Source organism: Phyllobates terribilis, unplaced genomic scaffold, assembly GCF_046119375.1.
Source record: "Phyllobates terribilis strain yellow unplaced genomic scaffold, ASM4611937v1 Scaffold_69__1_contigs__length_7402412, whole genome shotgun sequence".
Lineage (NCBI taxonomy): Eukaryota > Metazoa > Chordata > Amphibia > Anura > Dendrobatidae > Phyllobates > Phyllobates terribilis.
In genome coordinates this window covers 3,307,510-3,327,255 of record NW_027362829.1, presented here as the reverse complement: position 1 = coordinate 3,327,255, position 19,746 = coordinate 3,307,510, and the positions used below count along the sequence as shown (strand labels likewise).

At 43.0% G+C, this 19,746-nt stretch overlaps 1 protein-coding gene across 1 annotated transcript in view; it reads left to right on the top strand.

Moving 5' to 3' along the window:
* Positions 1 to 19,746, top strand: part of LOC141194324 (uncharacterized) — a 124,822-nt gene that overhangs the window by 87,819 nt on the left and 17,257 nt on the right. The window contains exons 3-7 of the mRNA XM_073662226.1: positions 6,828 to 7,007; positions 7,091 to 7,214; positions 7,298 to 7,395; positions 7,594 to 7,684; positions 10,737 to 10,899. Coding sequence (XP_073518327.1) covers positions 6,828 to 7,007; positions 7,091 to 7,214; positions 7,298 to 7,395; positions 7,594 to 7,684; positions 10,737 to 10,899 — 656 coding nt within the window. The remainder of the gene's footprint in view (positions 1 to 6,827; positions 7,008 to 7,090; positions 7,215 to 7,297; positions 7,396 to 7,593; positions 7,685 to 10,736; positions 10,900 to 19,746) is intronic.

Here is a 19,746-nt window from a genome sequence, read left to right as displayed (position 1 = left end):
TGTATGATGCCCCCATTATGCCCCTTATGCAGGATGTATGATGCCCCCACACAATGTAATGCCCCCATTATGCCCCTTATGCAGGATGTATGATGCCCTCACACAGTGTAATGCCCCCATTATGCCCCTTATACAGGAAGTATGATGCCCCCACACAGTGTAATGCCCCATTATGCCCCTTATGCAGGATGTATGATGCCCCCACAGTGTAATGCCCCCATTATGCCCCTTATGCAGTATGTATGATGCCCCCACAGTGTAATGCCCCCATTATGCCCCTTATGCATGATGTATGATGCCCTCACACAGTGTAATGCCCCCATTATGCCCCTTATGCAGGATGTATGATGCCCTCACACAGTGTAATGCCCCCATTATGCCCCTTATGCAGGATGTATGATGCCCCCCACACAGTGTAATGTCCCCATTATGCTCCTTATGCAGGATGCATGATGCCCCACACAGTGTAATGCCCCCATTATGCCCCTTATGCAGGATGTATGATGCTCCCACACAGTGTAATGTCCCATTATACCCCTTATGCAGGATGTATGATGCCCCACACAGTGTAATTCCCCCATTATGCCCCTTATGTAGGATGTATGACGCCCCCACACAGTGTATTGTTCCCATAGTACCGCCATCCCCCCACACAGTATAATCAGAGGCATAACTATGATGGGACCTGTTGCTTGTTGATTTTGACCACCACCCATCCTGATATATACAGTGGGTACGGAAAGTATTCAGACCCCTTTACATTTTTCACTTTTTTTTTCATTGCAGCCATTTGGTAACTTCTAAAAAGGTCATTTTTTCTCATTAAAGTACACTCTGCACCCCATCTTGACTGAAAAAAAAACAAATGTAGAAGTTTTTTCAAATTTATTAAAAAAGAAAAACTGAAATATCTCATGGTCATAAGTATTCAGACCCTTTGCTCAGACACTCATATTTTAGTCCCATGCTGTCCATTTCCTTGTGATCCTCCTTGAGATGGTTCTACTCCTTAATTGGAGTCCAGCTGTGTTTAATTAAACTGATAGGACTTGATTTGGAAAGGCACACACATGTCTATATAAGACCTCACAGCTCACAGTGCATGTCAGACCAGATGAGAATCATGAGCTCAAAGGAACTACCCAAGGAGCTCAGAGACAGAATTGTGGCAAGGCACAGATCTGGCCAAGGTTACAAAAGAATTTCTGTAGTACTCAAGGTTCCCAAGAGCACAGTGGCATCCATATTCCTTAAATGGAAGAAGTTTAGGACCACCAGAAGTCTTCCTAGACATGGCTGTCCAGCCAAACTGAGGAATCGTGAGAGAAGAACCTTGGTGAGCGAGGTAAAGAGGAACCCCAAGATCACTTGGCTGAGCTCCAGAGATGCAGTAGGGAGATGGAAGAAAGTTCCACAAAGTCAACTATCACTGCAGCTCTCCACCAGTCGGGCTTTTATGGCTGAGTGGCCCGACGGAGGCCTCTCCGCAGTGCAAAACATATGAAAGCCAGCATAGAGTTTGAACAAAAACACATGAAGGACTCCCAGACTATGAGAAATAAGATTCTCTGGTCTGATGAGACGAAGATAGAATTATCATCAAAAAGTTCTAAGCGGTATGTGTGGCGAAAACCAGGCACTGCTCATCACCTGCCTAATACAATCCCAACTGTGAAACGTGGTGGCAGCATCATGCTATGGGGGTGTTTTTCAGCTGCACGGACAGGATGACTGCTTGCAATTGAAGGAAACATGAATGCGGCCAAGTACATATTCTGGATGAATACTTCTTCCAGAGTGCTTTGGACCTCAGACTTGGCTGAAGGTTCAACTTCCAACAAGACAATGACCCCAAGCACACAGCTAAAATAACAAAGGAGTGGCTTCAGAACAACTCTGTGACCATTCTTGACTGGCCCAGCCAGAGCCCTGACCTAAGCCCAATTGAGCATCTCTGGAGAGACCTGAAAATGGCTGTCCACCAACGTTCACCATCCAACCTGACGGAAGTGGAGAGGATCTGCATGGAAGAATGGCAGAGGATCCCCAAATCCAGGTGTGAAAAACTTGTTGCATCATTCCCAAGAAGACTCATGGCTGTACTAGCTCAAAAGGGGGCTTCTACTCAATACTGAGCAAAGGGTCTGAATACTTATGACCATGTGATATTTCAGTTTTTCTTTTTTATTAAATTTGCAAAAGTTTCTACATTTCTGTTTTTTTTTCAGTCAAGATGGGGTGCAGAGTGTACTTTAACCCCTTAAAAGCCCAGGGCGTACTAATACGCACCTGCCCCCTGGGCTTTCAGAGCCAGGTACGTATTAGTGCGCCCTGTTGATTTTGCCCGCACATAGGCTGTGCGGGCGTGATCGCCGCCGGGTGTCAGCTGATTGTCACAGCTGACACCCGGTGCTATGTGCCTGGCACATTAACCCATGCAATGTACGATCAAAGTCGATTGGGGAGGTGATCGCCCATACTCACCTCTCCTGCCGGCGTCCAACACTGTCTGCCGCGGCTTCCCGGATGTTGCCATGTCATAAAAACATCCGGGTCACCAGACAGCAGGAGGATACTTTGGTCATATGCAGTGCACGACCAAAGTATCTTCTGCATCTGCAGCACTGACAGCCTGTATAGCACAGGGATGGTGCTCCATCCCTATGCTATACAGGTGATCAGAGTGAAAAAAGTCCTATTGTGGGAAAAAGTCTAAAAGTAAAAAAAAAATTGTTAAAAAATGAAAAAAAAAATTGTAAAAATATTTAAAAAAAAAAAAATCAAAAAAATAATCCACCAAAAATAAAAATATAATGTACCCATCAATAAATATTATTATGAAAAAAAAACAACAAAACAATAAAAGTACACATATTTGGTATCGCTGCGTCCGGAACGACCTGACCTATAAAACTGTCCCACTAGTTAACCCCTTTAGTGAACACGGTAAAAAAAAAACTAAGCAGAAACCAATGCTTTATCATCATACCGCAAAAACAAAAAATGGAATAACACACGATCAAAAAGACGAATATAAATAAAAATGGTACCGCTGAAAACGTCATCTTGTCCCACAAAAAAGCAAGCCGCCATACAGCTCAATCAGCCGAAAAATAAAAAAGTTATAGCTCTCAGAATAAAGCGATGCAAAAAAAAAAATTCTATAAAATAGCTTTTATTGTGTAAAAGCGCCAAAACATAGAAAAACTATATAAATGTGGTACCGCTGTAAACGTACTGACCTGAAGAATAAAGCTGCCTTATCAATTTTACCACACGCGGAACGGCATAAAAAAATTGTAAAAAAAAAAAAAACATTTCCTGAATTGTTGTTTTTTGTTTATTCTGCCTCCCAAAAATCGGAATAGAAAGCAATGTCACGTGCCTGAAAATGATACCAATAAATACGTCAACTCATCCCGCAAAAAACAAGCTGTCACATGACTCTGTCGGCCAAAATATAGAAAAATTATAGCTCTCAAAATATGGCGATGCAAAAGCTAGATTTTACTAAAAAATGCGTCTTTTAGTGAGTGACAGCTGTCAATCATAAAAACCCGATATGATTCTAGTATCGCTGCAATCGCACCGACCCGAAGAATAAAGTCGTCTGATCACTTATACCGCACGAGGAACGGCGCAAAAAACAAACTCTAGGGTTAGGGTTGGGGTTGTATTAGGGTTGGGGGTAAGGTTGGGATATTTAAAAAAAAAATAGATGACGATATGGCGACTAGTGTTGAGCGCAAGTGTTCGCTACTTGAGTTTGCATCGGGTGCTCGGATATGCACATTGCGGGGATTGCTTGCCACATCTAAGCAACAGCTCTGGGAGGGTATTCTGTCCTCATGCAAAACAATTGAAGCAGAAACCATCCAAAATCTGACAAATTCAATGGACGAGAGAGTTCAGAAGCTCCTTTCCAACAAGGGGTCCTATGTGAAAATGTAACATCACCTAGAATAAAGTTTTGAGTTGAAAACTGTTGGATTTCAGTTTGTAATAACCTGCCAATGCTTATAATTTCAAAAATGACCATTTTTTTGTTCTTTATTAAAATGAAAAGGTTGAAAACTCTGCTGTGCATAATAATTTGGAACATGCATTTTGAGTGCAGTTTGAGTTTTTTTTTTTTTTTTTTTAAATATACTGTTATCATAGGCAGTTTGTACAAAAACCTTTCAATTGTACTCTAATAGTTATTTGACTGGAAAATTACAATGACTGCAATTCATATAGGTAATTTGGGAAAATCTGACAAAATATTATTTGCATAATAATTTGGAACACAGTGTAATGCACAGCCCATGGTCCGTACATGTAGTATAATGCACAGCCCATGGTCCGTACATGTAGTATAATGCACAGCCCATAGTCCGTACATGTAGTATAATGCACAGCCCATAGTCCTCCATATAGTATAATGCACAGCCCATAGTCCTCCATATAGTATAATGCACAGCCCATAGTCCGTACATGTAGTATAATGCGCAGCCCATAGTCCGTACATGTAGTATAATGCGCAGCCCATAGTCCGTACATGTAGTATAATGCGCAGCCCATAGTCCGTACATGTAGTATAATGCACAGCCCATAGTCCGTACATGTAGTGTAATGCACAGCCCATAGTCCATACATGTAGTATAATGCGCAGCCCATAGTCCGTACATGTAGTATAATGCACAGCCCATAGTCCGTACATGTAGTATAATGCACAGCCCATAGTCCGTACATGTAGTATAATGCACAGCCCATCCTCTTACATGTAGTATAATGCACAGCCCATAGTCCGTACATGTAGTATAATGCACAGCTCATAGTCCGTACATGTAGTATAATGCACAGCCCATAGTCCATACATGTAGTATAATGCGCAGCCCATAGTCCGTACATGTAGTATAATGCACAGCCCATAGTCCGTACATGTAGTGTAATGCACAGCCCATAGTCCGTACATGTAGTATAATGCGCAGCCCATAGTCCGTACATGTAGTATAATGCACAGCTCATACTCTTACATGTAGTATTATGGCCAAGGGCTCCGTGTACTCGCTGATTTAAAAAATACCAATACATTATACTCCCCTTCTCTCCGCTCCCTCGCCGCGCGGTGTCTTTTTCTGGAGCTGCCGCTGACTTCAGCTGGAAGCGACAGGAGAGGATGATGTCACTTCCACGCGCCCCTAATGACGTACATGCCGATGTCAGCTGCTGGCCTCTGATTGGTCAGCAGCGTGTATTGTGGCACTAAGCTGAATGTCAGTCCGAGAACACACATCCAGCTGCAGCAGGGGCTGGTGGTGGCTGGGCCCGGTCACAGGAGCGACTGCGGTCATTAAGCCTCTCAATATAATGCTCTCATAGTACCTCTATTTCCCCACACCGTATAATGTTCCCACAGTACCGCCATCTTCCCACACACTGTATAATGTTCTCACAGTACCGCCATCTTCCCACATACAGTATAATGTTCCCACAGTACCGCCGTCTTCCCACATACAGTATAATATTCCCACAGTACCGCCATCTACCCACATACACTATAATGTTCCCACAGTACCGCCATCTTCCCACATACAGTATAATGTTCCCACAGTACCGCCATCTTCCCACATACAGTATAATGTTCTCACAGTACCGCCATCTTCCCACATACAGTATAATGTTCCCACAGTACCGCAATCTTCCCACATACAGTATAATGTTCCCACAATAACCCCCCCCACATACAGTATAATGTTCTCACAATACCACCATCCCCCCCACATACAGTATAATGATCCCACAGTGCCGCCATCCCCAATTTTATTTTATGTATTAACACTTGGTTTTCTTTTTTTGGTGTTTTTCATGTAATATATGGAAGCCTACAGGAAAATGCTAAAAGAAACATAATATCCAGGAAAAAAAACACTGTACATGGAGACATTAGCATCAAATAACTCCTGTCTTGGTGTTCTTACAAACAAGCTCCTATAAATGAGATCTAACATGATAAAAGATTACAACCTGGGAAAGACGGGAAACATTCATGTGGACAGTCGGTGATGATGTAGTTAGTGACGGACTCTGGCCAAATTTGTTTCTAGAGCCGTATTAGAAGATGAAGATGTCGTCCTCATCATGAAGTTGTTATTTCTCATGCCATGTGTAATGTATATGACGAGAATTAGCTTTATGGAAGATGAGTCTATAAGACACGTATTCAGCTGCAGACTCCGAGGAAGAAACTGCTTGTTGTCTGTGGCCTAAAATATATAGGTTTTATTAGTACGTCAGGGACAAAAGCAGAATGTTGTAAAATAATAAAAATACCATTGCTGCTTGGGTTTCTGGGTGATTCTTACTGCAGCAGTGGCCAACTTAGCCAGTGATTGGAAGTATGGAGGAGATGTCTAAGTCAGCAATTCAACTTATGTTCCAGTCCATAAAAGACTAGAGAATACAACATCTACACATCTACTGATATATTTCCCTTATTGTCTCCAGTAATTGTATTATTACACAGAATTCTTTATGATGTTACATCGGCTCTTTTTCTCATTCAGGTCTCTACAATATCGGATCCTCTCAGTGAAGATCTTCTATATAAGAGAATTTTCCTGATTTACCAATCAAAGATGGATATGGACAGAGACAAGATGGTGGAGAGGATATTCCACCTCACCCTAGAGATCCTCTTCCGGCTTACTGGAGAGGTGAGAGATTCTGATGACGTCACATTACATCATTCTTATCTATGGGAATAACAGATGGACAGAACTGGAGAGGTGAGGACTCTGGAAATGTCTGGAGTGAGATTTATTAATGTGTCTCTCCATAACCAGGATTACACAGTAGTGAAGAAGACCTCTAGTGAGCGCTGTCAGGACCCTGTGTCTGAGGGATGGGGAAGACCCCCGAGCCCAATCACGAGGCCTCCACCTCACCCCCTGATACATGAGGACATCAATGACCAGAAGATCCTAGAACTCACCTACAAGATGATTGAGCTGCTGACTGGAGAGGTGACACAGCTGGGAATGCTGGGACATTATACAGTAACGCTATGAAGGGATCAGGGGGATGACGATATCATTGTATGTGTCAGGTTCCTATAGTGTGTCAGGATGTCGCCGTCTATTTCTCCATGGAGGAGTGGGAGTATTTAGAAGGACACAAAGATCTGTACAAGGACGTCATGATGGAGGTTCCCCAGCCCCTCACATCACCAGGTAATAGACTGGACTAAATACACACAGCCTATAATTATCTGTATGTAAAGAATGAATTCAGTCCCTGTATGTGTTTCCTCCAGATCTATCCAGTAAGAGGACAACACCAGAGAGATGTCCCCGTCCTCTTCTTCCACAGGACTGTAAGCAAGAAGATCCCAATGTTCCTCAGGATCATCAGGTAGATGGAGAGAAGGTGTCATGAGATCTCCCCTATGATGTGTAGATGGCTGTGAAGGTCTTGTGCTTAGTTTTGTTTTATCCACCAGTATTATGTGTTTTATACTTGTGTAGTGAGAACGGTGGAGATGGCAGGATTAGAGCTGATCATAGATGTGACTTCTCCATCTGTTTGTGACTTTTACAATATTTGTTTCAGGGTGAAAATCTGACCCATATTAATACTACAGAGACATATGTGAGGGGTGATGAGCAGTGTAAGAAGGAGATTCCTACATATGACTACCCAGGTGAGTACTGGGTACTAAATGCTGACAAGTCACAGATTCTTCTCAGTCACGGGCTGTGGCTGCTTTATCGGTGGTGTAGTCCGGCTGTATCACAATCGTGTGATCATCATTTTACCTCTAGACCACAATATTTTCCTCCATCCGAAAATTTTCACATTACTATGTGTAATTGTAAAATATCTTTTCTGTAGAACTTACAACCTGGAGGATCCACCTCCCCCTGGGATTAGGAGACGCTGACCATTACCTGCCCAGATCTATAAACTACAAAGCCAAATGACAGCGTACATAGAATGTGCTGACAAGTGAGAAAATCAAAATTATGATGGGTCTGTAAGAGAAAGCGAAGGGTAATGATGCTGTTGGCTTCCTAGATCCCTGATATCTTATTGGATGAATCTACCTTCTCTCCCTTCTGTGCTGCTGAATGTGCTCATATGGTCCCTACAAGACCAGGTCCAGTCTTTCTGGCCAAACTTCACTTTTATGATCTACAACATTAAATGTGCAGTGAGGGGCAAGTGTGAATTTCTGTACAATAACAGCACAGTTTCCCTTTATCCTGACTTTTCAATTTCTTTTTAAACCAACTAACTTCAAACAGGATCTTGATAAACTACATAAAAATCATTACACCTGTGCCATGATATATCTCTAAGCTGTGCCTAGGTGATGGCAAAAATATACATTTATTCACACCTGCAGGAGATGTGTTGGCATGACTCGAGCCCTGGTTTCATGGATTCACACCGCGTCATAAATTCCATTATGTTTTCAGTCCTAAGGAATTCAGATTACTGCACAATCTCTCCTGAAATGGGGGCGCTAATACTTTCTCTACTCTTCTGGTCAGGACTCATAGTAGCTCCAATGGTCCACCATAAATGAGTGTGACTCCAGTTTAGTGTTGGAGCTCTCCCTTGTATATACGTTGTTGTTGGGGATGTAACATATCTTTTATTCTGTCTTTTTTTACAGGTTCATTTTGTTTGATTTTGGTGTGATCGGCCTGACTCACTTATTTGACTCTGTAACTCCCTGGTAGTCTTTAAAAGAAGGTCTCCATTACCTCTTCCCAATGCCCGAGATCTAAATTTAAGACCCCTCATCTTTGCACTATTATAAAAAGTTCTGTTTCAATGTCTAATATTTCTTCTTGAAACTCACCTGACAGAAAATATTGGCCCTTACGATAGTTTAGATTGCTAAGAGCCACCGAGCCCCATACTCTAATTACCCCAGAGAGGTTTCACCACTAGTTACTCATTTATTACTGATGAAGACTGTTGAGTTTGATCATTTTAGTAGATGTGTTCTTGTCTATAGTCAGTTTTTGACTACAGTAGTTAGTGCCCAAAATACTCCGATTTAACCCCTTCCTGCAGCCTGTTTTGTGTTCCTATCAGGGCCCATTTTCAAATCTGACGTGTGTCACTTTATGTGGTGATAATTTTGGAATTCTTCACAAAGGATAAAAGGAAACAAATGGACCTTACAAATTATTTTCCAACTTCTCTTGAATCCAACAATACTCTATATACGGTTATACACTACTGTCTGGGCACAAGGGGAGGAGCGCCATTTATGAATGAAGATCTTGCTGGAATATATTTCCGACACAATGTATTGGGGGCACTGTTCATGGTCACCTGGCAGCTCAAAAGATGGCTACCACGAATAGGCTTGGCGATATGTACTCCATTTTCCTGATCCCAGGGATTGCCTTGCTCATCATCCTTTAACCCAAAGAAGAATAGTCAGGTAGCCGGGTCATAACCAGGAGGGCAGAGAAAATACTAAATCAGACAGGAGTAGTCAGTAAATGGTCACAAGAAGAAACAAATACACAAGCCGGGAGCTGAGCACAGAGGACTGAACCAGAGGAGGACAAGGCTGTATCTGGCAGCTTCCGGCAATATGCTTCCAGCTTTAGTAGGGTGCGATGCTTTCCGATTGGATGAAGCAGGGAGTAGATTACTTCAGCTGGACAGAATACACAACCATACTGCCAGACTGGATGGTACTACAGGTCCCAGGCTGCCTAATCTTACTGTTTGGACACAGCCTGTGCTGCCCAGAGCTTCTGGTTCCAACGTCTCATCCATCACCAGCATTACCTGCAGAATGATTAAGGCGGCGCCTGGTGACAGAAGCAGACGTGGGGGAGCAGATCCCAGGGGAGATTGGACACACTATTTACAGAAGCCTTAAAGAAGTTGTCCAGTACTTTTTACAATTGACCAATGTACCCCAATGTATTTACCCTGTGCCCATAAGAATTTTTGTAATCACCTTCTGCTGTCCTTCTAGCCTGTGAGTGACGCTATCGGGGGTCACGTGATGCCTGAGAGCGGCCAGAGATAATGCCGCTCACAGGCAAGAAGGACTGGAGAAGGTAATTACAAAAAGACTTATGGGTACAGGGTAAATACATTGGGGGACATTGGGGCAATTGTAAAAAGTACTGGACAACGTCTTTAATATAACAAAGTGACTCCATTTTGGAAATTATAACCCGCAGTGAATTATTCTATAGACGTATCGATTCCACAGGCACTTTCCGGAAATTAGCACGCAGTGGATGTTGGAGAGTGAAAATTGCAAATGTGTCATTTTATTACCCAACACATAGTGCCCAGATTGTGCTCCAGGAGACACACACCGTAAATTAAGTGGGTTCTTCTTATTATAGTAATGCCAAATACATGGATGCTGAATGTGGTTTGGGCACATTTCAAGGCTCAGAAGTGAGGGGGAGATTTGACTTTGGGAGAGCAGATATTGCTGGATTGATTTATGGATGAGAAGTTTTTATTGGTATCATTTTTGCCTACATAACATTGTTTGATGGCTTCTTATTCCATATTTTGGAGGCAGAATGAACAAGCAGTTGAACACCACGCTCTACTGGTTCATCCTATGAGGTTTTCACGTTTCACTGTCATTCTGTCAATAACTTGTCATTTCTACAGGCGTTTTAAGTAGAAATGTTCAAAAATATAAATTTCAGGGATATTTTATTCAAAATTAATAATTGTTTATTTCTTGGCAGATGACTGTACCAGGAGATCAGAGGGACAGCTGACATCTTCAATTTTTAAATCAGATGATCTTGGGATCCCACAGGATACAATTGAAGTGAATGACATTACTCCAGATATACCATCATCCATTCACAGCAAAGATCTGTCATCTGATCCTATGAAACAGCTCCAGTCTTCTGATTCATTACCGACTACTAAGGAAAATCATAGTCACAAAATAAGCATTACAAAACGAACTGCTCATAAAGGAAAGAAGCCATTTTCATGTTCAGAAAATGGAAATAGTTTTACCCTTGAAAAGTATTTTCTTAAACATCAAAAAATACACACAGCGGACAATAGATTTTTTTGTTCCAAATATGGGAAATATTTTAACCAGAAATCAGATTTTGTCAAGCACCAGAGACTTCACATAGGGGAGAAGCCTTTTACCTGTTCAGAATGTGGAAAATGTTTTAACCAGAAATCAGCTTTGGTCAAGCACCAGAGAACTCACACAGGGGAGAAGCCTTTTACCTGTTCAGAATGTGGAAAATGTTTCAACCAGAAAGCACATCTTAATATCCACCAGAGAATTCACACAGGGGAGAAGCCTTTTTCATGTTCAGAATGTGGGAAATGTTTTAACCAGAAATCAGATTTGATTAAGCACCAGAGAATTCACACAGGGGAGAAGCCTTTTTCATGTTCAGAATGTGGGAAATGTTTTAACCAGAAATCAGATTTGATTAAGCACCAGAGAACCCACACAGGGGAGAAGCCTTTTTCATGTTCAGAATGTGGGAAATGTTTTAACGATAAATCATATTTGGTTAAACACCAGAGAATTCACATAGGGGAGAAGCCTTTTTCCTGTTCAGAATGTGGAAAATGTTTCAACCATAAATCAGCTTTGATTAAGCACCAGAGAATTCACACAGGGGAGAAGCCTTTTTCATGTTCAGAATGTGGGAAATGTTTTAACCAGAAATCAGATTTGATTAGGCACCAGAGAACCCACACAGTGGAGAAGACTTTTTCTTAGTCTTTTTTTTTTTTAATCCAATACATTTGAGATTTTTTTGATTAGTTTTTTTTTTTGACAAAACCAAGAAACCAGTACATGCAATAATAAAGCAACATACCATAAGGATCACATACATTCATCTCTCCTATATATCCTTTCAGCTTGCCCATTACTGCCTGATAACTTGCAGTTCCTAGATCTTCCAATTAACATTCCACATTCTTGAAATCTCTTACAGTTGTGCTCAAAAGTTTACATACCCCGGCAGAATTTTTCCTTTCTTGGCCTTGTTTCAGAGAATATGAATGATAACAAAAAAACTTTTTCTCAACTCATGGTTATTGGTTGGATGAAGCCATTTGTTGTCAAACTACTGTGTTTTCTCTTTTTAAATCTTAATGACAACCAAAAACATCCAAATGACCCTGATCAAAAGTTCACATACCCCAGTTCTTAATAGCGTGTATTGCCCCCTTTTAACATCAATGACAGCTTGAAGTATTTTGTGGTAGTTGTAGATGAGGTTCTTTAATTTCTCAGATGGTAAAGCTGCCCATTCTTCTTGGCAAAAAGCCTCCAGTTCCTGTAAATTCCTGGGCTGTCTAGCATGAACTGCGCGCCTGAGATCTCCCCAGAGTGGCTCAATGATATTGAGGTCAGGAGACTGAGATGATCACTCCAGAACCTTCACTTTGCTCTGCTGTAGCCAATGACAGGTCGACTTGGCCTTGTGTTTTGAATCATTGTTATGTTGGAACGTTCAAGTACGTCCCATGCGCAGCTTGCGAGCTGATGAGTGCAAATTTGCCTCCAGTATTTGCTGATAACGTGCGGCATTCATCTTTCCTTCAACTTTTACCAAGTTTCCTGTGCCATTGTAGCTCATACATCCCCAAAACATCAGCGATCCACCTCCGTGCTTTACTGTAGGAATGGTGTTCCTTTTTATCATAGGCCTTGTTGACCTCTTTCCAAATGTAACGTTTATGATTGTGGCCAAAAAGTTCAATTTTGGTCTCATCACTCCAAATTACCCTGTTCCAGAAGTTTTGAGGCTTGTCTCTATGCTGTTTGGCGTATTCTAGGTGAGATACTTTGTGGCATTTGCACAGTAATGGCTTTCTTCTGGCGACTCGACCATGCAGCCCATATTTCTTCAAGTGCCTCCTTATTGTGCATCTTGAAACTGCCACATCAATAGTTTTCAGAAAGTTCTGAATTTCAGCTGATGCTATTTGTGGGTTTTTCTTTGCATCCCAGACAATTTTCCTGGCAGTTGTGGCCAACAGTTTTGTTGGTCTAACTGACCGTGGTTTGGTTTTTACAGAGCTCCTGATTTTCCATTTGTTAATCATAGTTTGAATGCTGCTGACTGGCATTATCAATTCCTTGGATATTTTTTGTATCCCTTTCCTGTGTTATACAGTTCAACTACCTTTTCCCGTAGATCCATTGACAATTCTTTTGCTTTCCCCATGACTCACAATCCAGAAACGTCAGTGGCTGGATGAAAGATGTAAGAGTCTGTCTGGATCCCAGAGACTCACTCAGCTTTTACGCACACACACTGATTACAAGCAAACAGGTCACAGGTGAGATGTTACCTTTAGTAGCCATTCAAACCCATTTGGGTCAAATTCTGTGCATGTTATCAGGCCAAAATCACCAGGGTATGTGAACTTTTGCTCAGGGTCATTTGGATGTTTTTGGTTGTCATTAAGATATAAAAAGAGAAAACTTAGTAGTTTGACAATAAATAGCTTCACCCAACCAATAACCATGAGTGGAGAAAACAAAAAAACTTTATCATTCATATTCTCTGAAACAAGGCCAAAAAATAAAAAATTCTGCCGGGGTATGTAAACTTTTGAGCACAACTGCATGTATGTGTGTATATATATGTATGTATATATATATATATATATATATATATATATATATATATATATATATATATATATATATATATATTCAGGAGCTTTGCTATGCTGCTATGCTTTATAACGGTTAGTGCTGCACTGACACCAATTAGGTAGATCATGCACTGCACATGACCTAAATAACTTGTTAGCTCTGGTCACCCGGATGTTGTCATGATGACATCGAGTCACCATGGCAATGAGTGGCCCCTGAGGTGTGGGCTAACTAATTTCTGATGACATATGGGACATCACCGCTTTCAGGATATATTATTTAATAAATTATGGGGTTCAGTTTCACCTATTAACCCTTGTGTACCTGACAAATTTGTAGCAAATACAAAAATTGCATTTTTACCACTAAAATGTCATATTTCCATGACTCAATGTTATAAAATTCTGTAAGGCGCCTATGGGTTCAAATTACTTACTACACCCCTAGATTAATTCCTTAGGCAGTGAAGTTTCCAATATGGGGTCACCGGGGGGGGGGGTGTTCTGCCACCTCAGGGGTCAGCTAATGGAGTCCACAATCTATTCTAATGAAATCTGCGTTTTGCAAGCCAAAACCCAAAGCAGAAACACCGAACATGACGTCATGGAAGGCATATTACCTAAGTGGCCCAGGGTGCAGAGTGTGGCGCATACTCGGTACCCTGGACCCCTTAGAGCAGAAGTATAAGGCATATTACTTATCTTGTCTGCTTGTCTACAAGCTTTGACCTGGCCCTCATGTTGAACACTTCCCCTAACCAGCATCTTCTGGGCACTTCTCTCCACAGCCGGTCATTAAGCCCCTCTTATATATAACACTGTCTGCCATTGATCTGGTGTTGTGTCCATTGTTTCCCCTCCCCCTTCCCTCTCTTTGGAATACTCCGTACCTTAAGCCCCCGTCTCACATAGCGAGATCCCTAGCGAGATCGCTGCTGTGTCACGGTTTTGGTGACGCAACAGTGACCTCACCAGCGATGTCGCTATGTGTGACACTTTGCAACGATCAGGCCCCTGCTATGAGGTCGCTGATCGCTGCAAAGTGTCCTGGACCATTTTTTGGTCGTTGCCCTCCCGCTGGTCAGCACACATCGCTGTGTGTGACCAGCGGGAGCAGCGATCAGGCTGGTAACTATGGTAAACATCGGGTTACTATGGGCACACGCGCACCTAGTAACCCGCTGTTTATCATGGTTACGAGCCTGCTAAAGTGAGCGGTAACCTCCCGCTCACTGTAGCAGAGTGGTAACCATGATAAACAGCGGATTACTAGGAGCGCGTGTGCCCCTAGTAACCCGATGTTTACCATAGTTACCAGCCTGATCCTGCTTCAGCAGGCTCGTAACCAGGAGCAGGACATCGTGGAAAGATTCTTTCGACGATGTCACTGCTCCCCTGATCGTTGGTGAGCCTGCCTGTTTGACAGCTCACCAGCGACCACATAGCGACGCAGCAACGATCCCTGACAGGTCGTATCGTTGTCGGGATCGTTGCAGCGTCGCTAAGTGTGACGGAGCCTTTACATTACACTTCCTTCATTAGTCATTGACTCTATTTAAATTTTTACAAGAGGGATTCATTCCCTGATCCCATCAGTTGGCTCGCCGCCTGTGTAGGGTCACTTTATATCTACAATCATCTTATGCTATACAGTTAAGCTCATCTATATGTTATTATTTTTAGGCTACCCCAGGATCATTGACATGCTACACTAAGCACTAGGCATATTGCTTTACACACTTGGCCTCATTCTACTTGTACATACTTGCTCCTTTGTGGTTCAGGTTCACACACGTGTGTGTGTGTATGCATGCTGCCGGCTGCATATCCTCTGTATACCCCTGTCCAGTGTGTGTGTGTGTGTGTGTGTGTGTGTGTGTATATGCATGCTGCCGGCTGCATATCCTCTGTATACCCCTGTCCAGTGTGTGTGTGTGTGTGTATATGCATGCTGCCCGCTGCATATACTCTGTATACCCCTGTCCAGTGTGTGTGTGTATATGCATGCTGCATATACTCTATACCCCTGTCCAGTGTGTGCGTATGTCTATATGCATGCTGCCGGCTGCATATACTCTGTATACCCCTGTCCAGTGTGTGTGTGTATATGCATGCTGCCGGCTGCATATCCTCTGTATACCCATGTCCAGTGTGTGTGTGTGTGTGTGTGTGTGTATATGCATGCTGCCGGCTGCATATTATTTATACCCCTGTTCAGTGTGTGTATGTGTATATGCATGCTGCCGGCTGCATATACTCTGTATACCCCTGTCCAGTGTGTGTATGTGTATATGCATGCTGCTGGCTGCGTATACTCTGTATACCCCTGTCCAGTGTGTGTATGTGTATATGCATGCTGCCGGCTGCATATATTCTGTATACCCCTGTCCAGTGTGTGTGTGTATATGCATGCTGCCGGCTGCATATCCTCTGTATACCCATGTCCAGTGTGTGTGTGTGTTTGTGTGTGTGTGTGTGTGTGTGTATATGCATGCTGCCGGCTGCATATACTTTGTATACCCCTGTCCAGTGTGTGTATGTGTATATGCATGCTGCTGGCTGCGTATACTCTGTATACCCCTGTCCAGTGTGTGTATGTGTATATGCATGCTGCCGGCTGCATATATTCTGTATACCCCTGTCCAGTGTGTGTATGTGTATATGCATGCTGCCGGCTGCATATACTCTGTATACCCCTGTCCAGTGTGTGTATGTGTATATGCATGCTGCCGGCTGCATATACTCTGTATACCCCTGTCCAGTGTGTGTATGTGTATATGCATGCTGCCGGCTGCATATACTCTGTATACCCCTGTCCAGTGTGTGTATGTGTGTGTGTGTGTGTGTGTATATGCATGCTGCCGGCTGCATATATTCTGTATACTCCTGTCCAGTGTGTGTATGTGTATATGCATGCTGCCGGCTGCATATACTCTGTATACCCCTGTCCAGTGTGTGTGTGTGTGTGTGTGTATATGCATGCTGCCGGCTGCATATCCTCTGTATACCCCTGTCCAGTGTGTGTGTATGCATGCTACCGGCTGCATATCCTCTGTATACCCATGTCCAGTGTGTGTGTGTGTGGGTGGGCAGGTGTGTGGGTGGGTGCGCAGGTGTGTGTCTGTGTGGGCAGGTGTGTGTATATGTGTGTGTGTGTGTGGGGGCAGGTGTGTGTGTGTGTGTGTGGGCAGGTGTGTGTGTGTGTGTGTGTGGGCAGGTGTGTGTGTGTGTGGGGGGGGGCAGGTGTGTGTGTGTCTGTGTGGGCAGGTGTGTGTGTGTGTGTGTGTGTGTGTGTGTGTGTGTGTGTGTGGGCAGGTTAGAAAGTCTTGCCCTGTTGAACACTACACCTGACTTGAGGCCACCACCTCTTGGTTGTCCAATGTTCTTGCTTCTCTAGGGCTCTTCTCAGATATTCATTATACCAGCTCCCCAGAATACCAAAGCTAGGGTGGGTGACCGCGAGCCCTGGTGGTGGTCATAACTGCGGCCACCCAGGGGCAATACTCCATAACAACAATCCCCTGAGGTGGTGTAGGATGTAAGGACCTATTCACACTACATTCAGCGCTGCATTCAGGTCTTTACACAAGGCTTACAACTGAATCCCTGAAATTCAGGATTGTGCTGTCTGAAATGAGACCTCTGAAAGCAGAGAAAATGGAGCCTAAAGATTCAGACTTTAGCCTCGGTTTGCCTTTGTTCAAATCAATGGCTATGTCAAGGCACATCTGAATGCCATTTTTCAGGGATTTAGATAGAAGCCTGGAAAGAGGAGATGAATGCATTGCAAAATTCAGTGTGAATAGGCCCTTATATCTGGAGTCTTGATATTGATGCCACAAGCATTTTACTTGTTTTTAACTTGGAAAAAAAATACACACACACAAATTATACACACACTATACATACACACACATTATACACACACACACACTATACATACACACACACACACAGATGTGTGTGTGTGTGTGTGGACAGGTGTGTGTGTGTGTGTGTGATGTCTGTTTGTGTGTGTGTGTGTGGGCAGATGTCAGTGTGATGTCTGTTTGTATGTATTTTTGTGTTTCAAATGTGTTTGTGCGTGTCTGTATATGTTTGTGTGTGTGCATGACTGCATGCGGCCTCCTGCTGAGTATAGTTGGCGCCGTGCGGCCTCCTGATGTCTCGGGGGGGGCGCCGTGCGGCCCCCCGCTGTGTATAGATGGCTCCGTGCGGCCCCCCGCTGTGTATAGATGGCTACGTGCGCCCCCCGCTGTGTATAGATGGCTACGTGCGGCCCCCTGCTGAGTATAGATGTCGCCGTGCGGCCTCCTGCTGTGTATAGATGGCTACGTGCGGCCTCCCGCTGAGTATAGATGGCTACGTGCGGTCTCCCGCTGAGTATAGATGGCGCTGTGCGGCCTCCTGCTGTCTCTGGGGGGAGCGCCGTGTGGCATCTATACTCAGCAGGAGGCCGCACGTAGCCATCTATACGGCGCCATCTATACACAGCGGGAGGCCGCACGACGCCATCTATACACAGCAGGAGGCCGCACGGCGCCATCTATACACAGCGGGAGTCTCAGTGCTTTGCAAGAGCAGTCAATAAATTCTGCTTGACTAATTCTGAGCACCATGAAGTCTGGTTCGCTTCTAACCTGCTGTCTTCATTTTCAGCTTGCTGAATTCTATCTCATTTACTGTCATTCGAGACGATGCCTTTGCTGGTCTCTTTCACCTTGAATACCTGTAAGTGCTCCACTTAATGTCATATTTTTGATTCTGTTCTTCTTCATCTTTTGGCATGTGCAATTGTATGAGCAAGTATTCATATGAATTTATGACCTACTTAAACCTTTGAGGACCTTAAATTTTATTCAATCAAATTTTTTTCCAGTTTAAAACTATGGGACATATATGTGCCTTGGTCCTCAAAGGGTTTTTAAAGGGGCTGCAAACATAAATACGAAAAAAATAATTCAATTAGTGCTTTTTGTGTTCATTTAATTTTTATTTGAAGTTCATTTTTTTATATACCTTGAAATTAAACCCTACCCCATGGAATGAAGCCCTACCTACATGACATCTGAGAGCTACATGGATCCCGCTTGTGAGGTGCCTGTCCGTCACTACTATTCAGTTTTAGGGTCCACTCACTAAGCCATATATTCTCTCATGCAAGAGAATAGGGCCAATTATGCTAATGACACTCGGCTCAAACTCTGTCAGAGCTTCAACTGAGTGTGATCCGATTCTCTCGCAGCACAGATATGGAGAAGATGGAGAACTTAATTTCTCCATCTTCTCCATAGTCTCTGTGAGTGTTCATCGGACTGCACTTGGATGACATCCGAGTGCAGTCCAATGTTTTACGTGCACCCATAGACTTGTATGGGTGCACATGGTCCGAATATCGAATGAGATTATTTTCTCATGCCAATAATCGCACTGTCCCATAGTATAACATAGGGCCGAGTCCTATCCGATAAAACATCACATAGCATTCGGCCGTGTTATACGACAGTGTGAGCGAGCCCTTAGAGTCAAGGAATATTTACATGCAGATGATGATATTACTCTCCAAGTGTATATTTTTTTTAGGCGAGTTCATAGTAAATGCTTTGCCTTTTTGACATGTGATCAACTAAAGAACAAGAAAGATTTAGGACCTCCCCTATAGAGAAACGGAAAATAGTTTGGAGGACTTGCATGTCCTTTTTTATTTATTATGAGAAAATCATAAAAGATCCCGTTTTTTAACCATGCTGTGACTTTCTGCTGAGGGAGAGGGAGAGAGCTGCCCTATTCAGAGTCTGTAATAAGACCTGCTGACAAAAGTGTTGAAGATACAGTCTAATGTGAATTAACAATGAAAAAAAGTTAATTTAACAAATGGCTTGTATTTTTTTTTATACAAACTTTTTTGTCTTTACAGCTCCTTTAAAGGGAATCTGTCATCAGGTTTTTGCCACCTAATCTGAGAGCAGCATAATGTAGGGTTAGAGGCACTGATTCCAGTAATGTGTCACTTACTGGGCTGCTTAGTGTTGCTTTGATAAAATCATTGATTTGTCAGAAGGTAATTATCACTAGATGACTAGTAAGTTCTGTAGGACC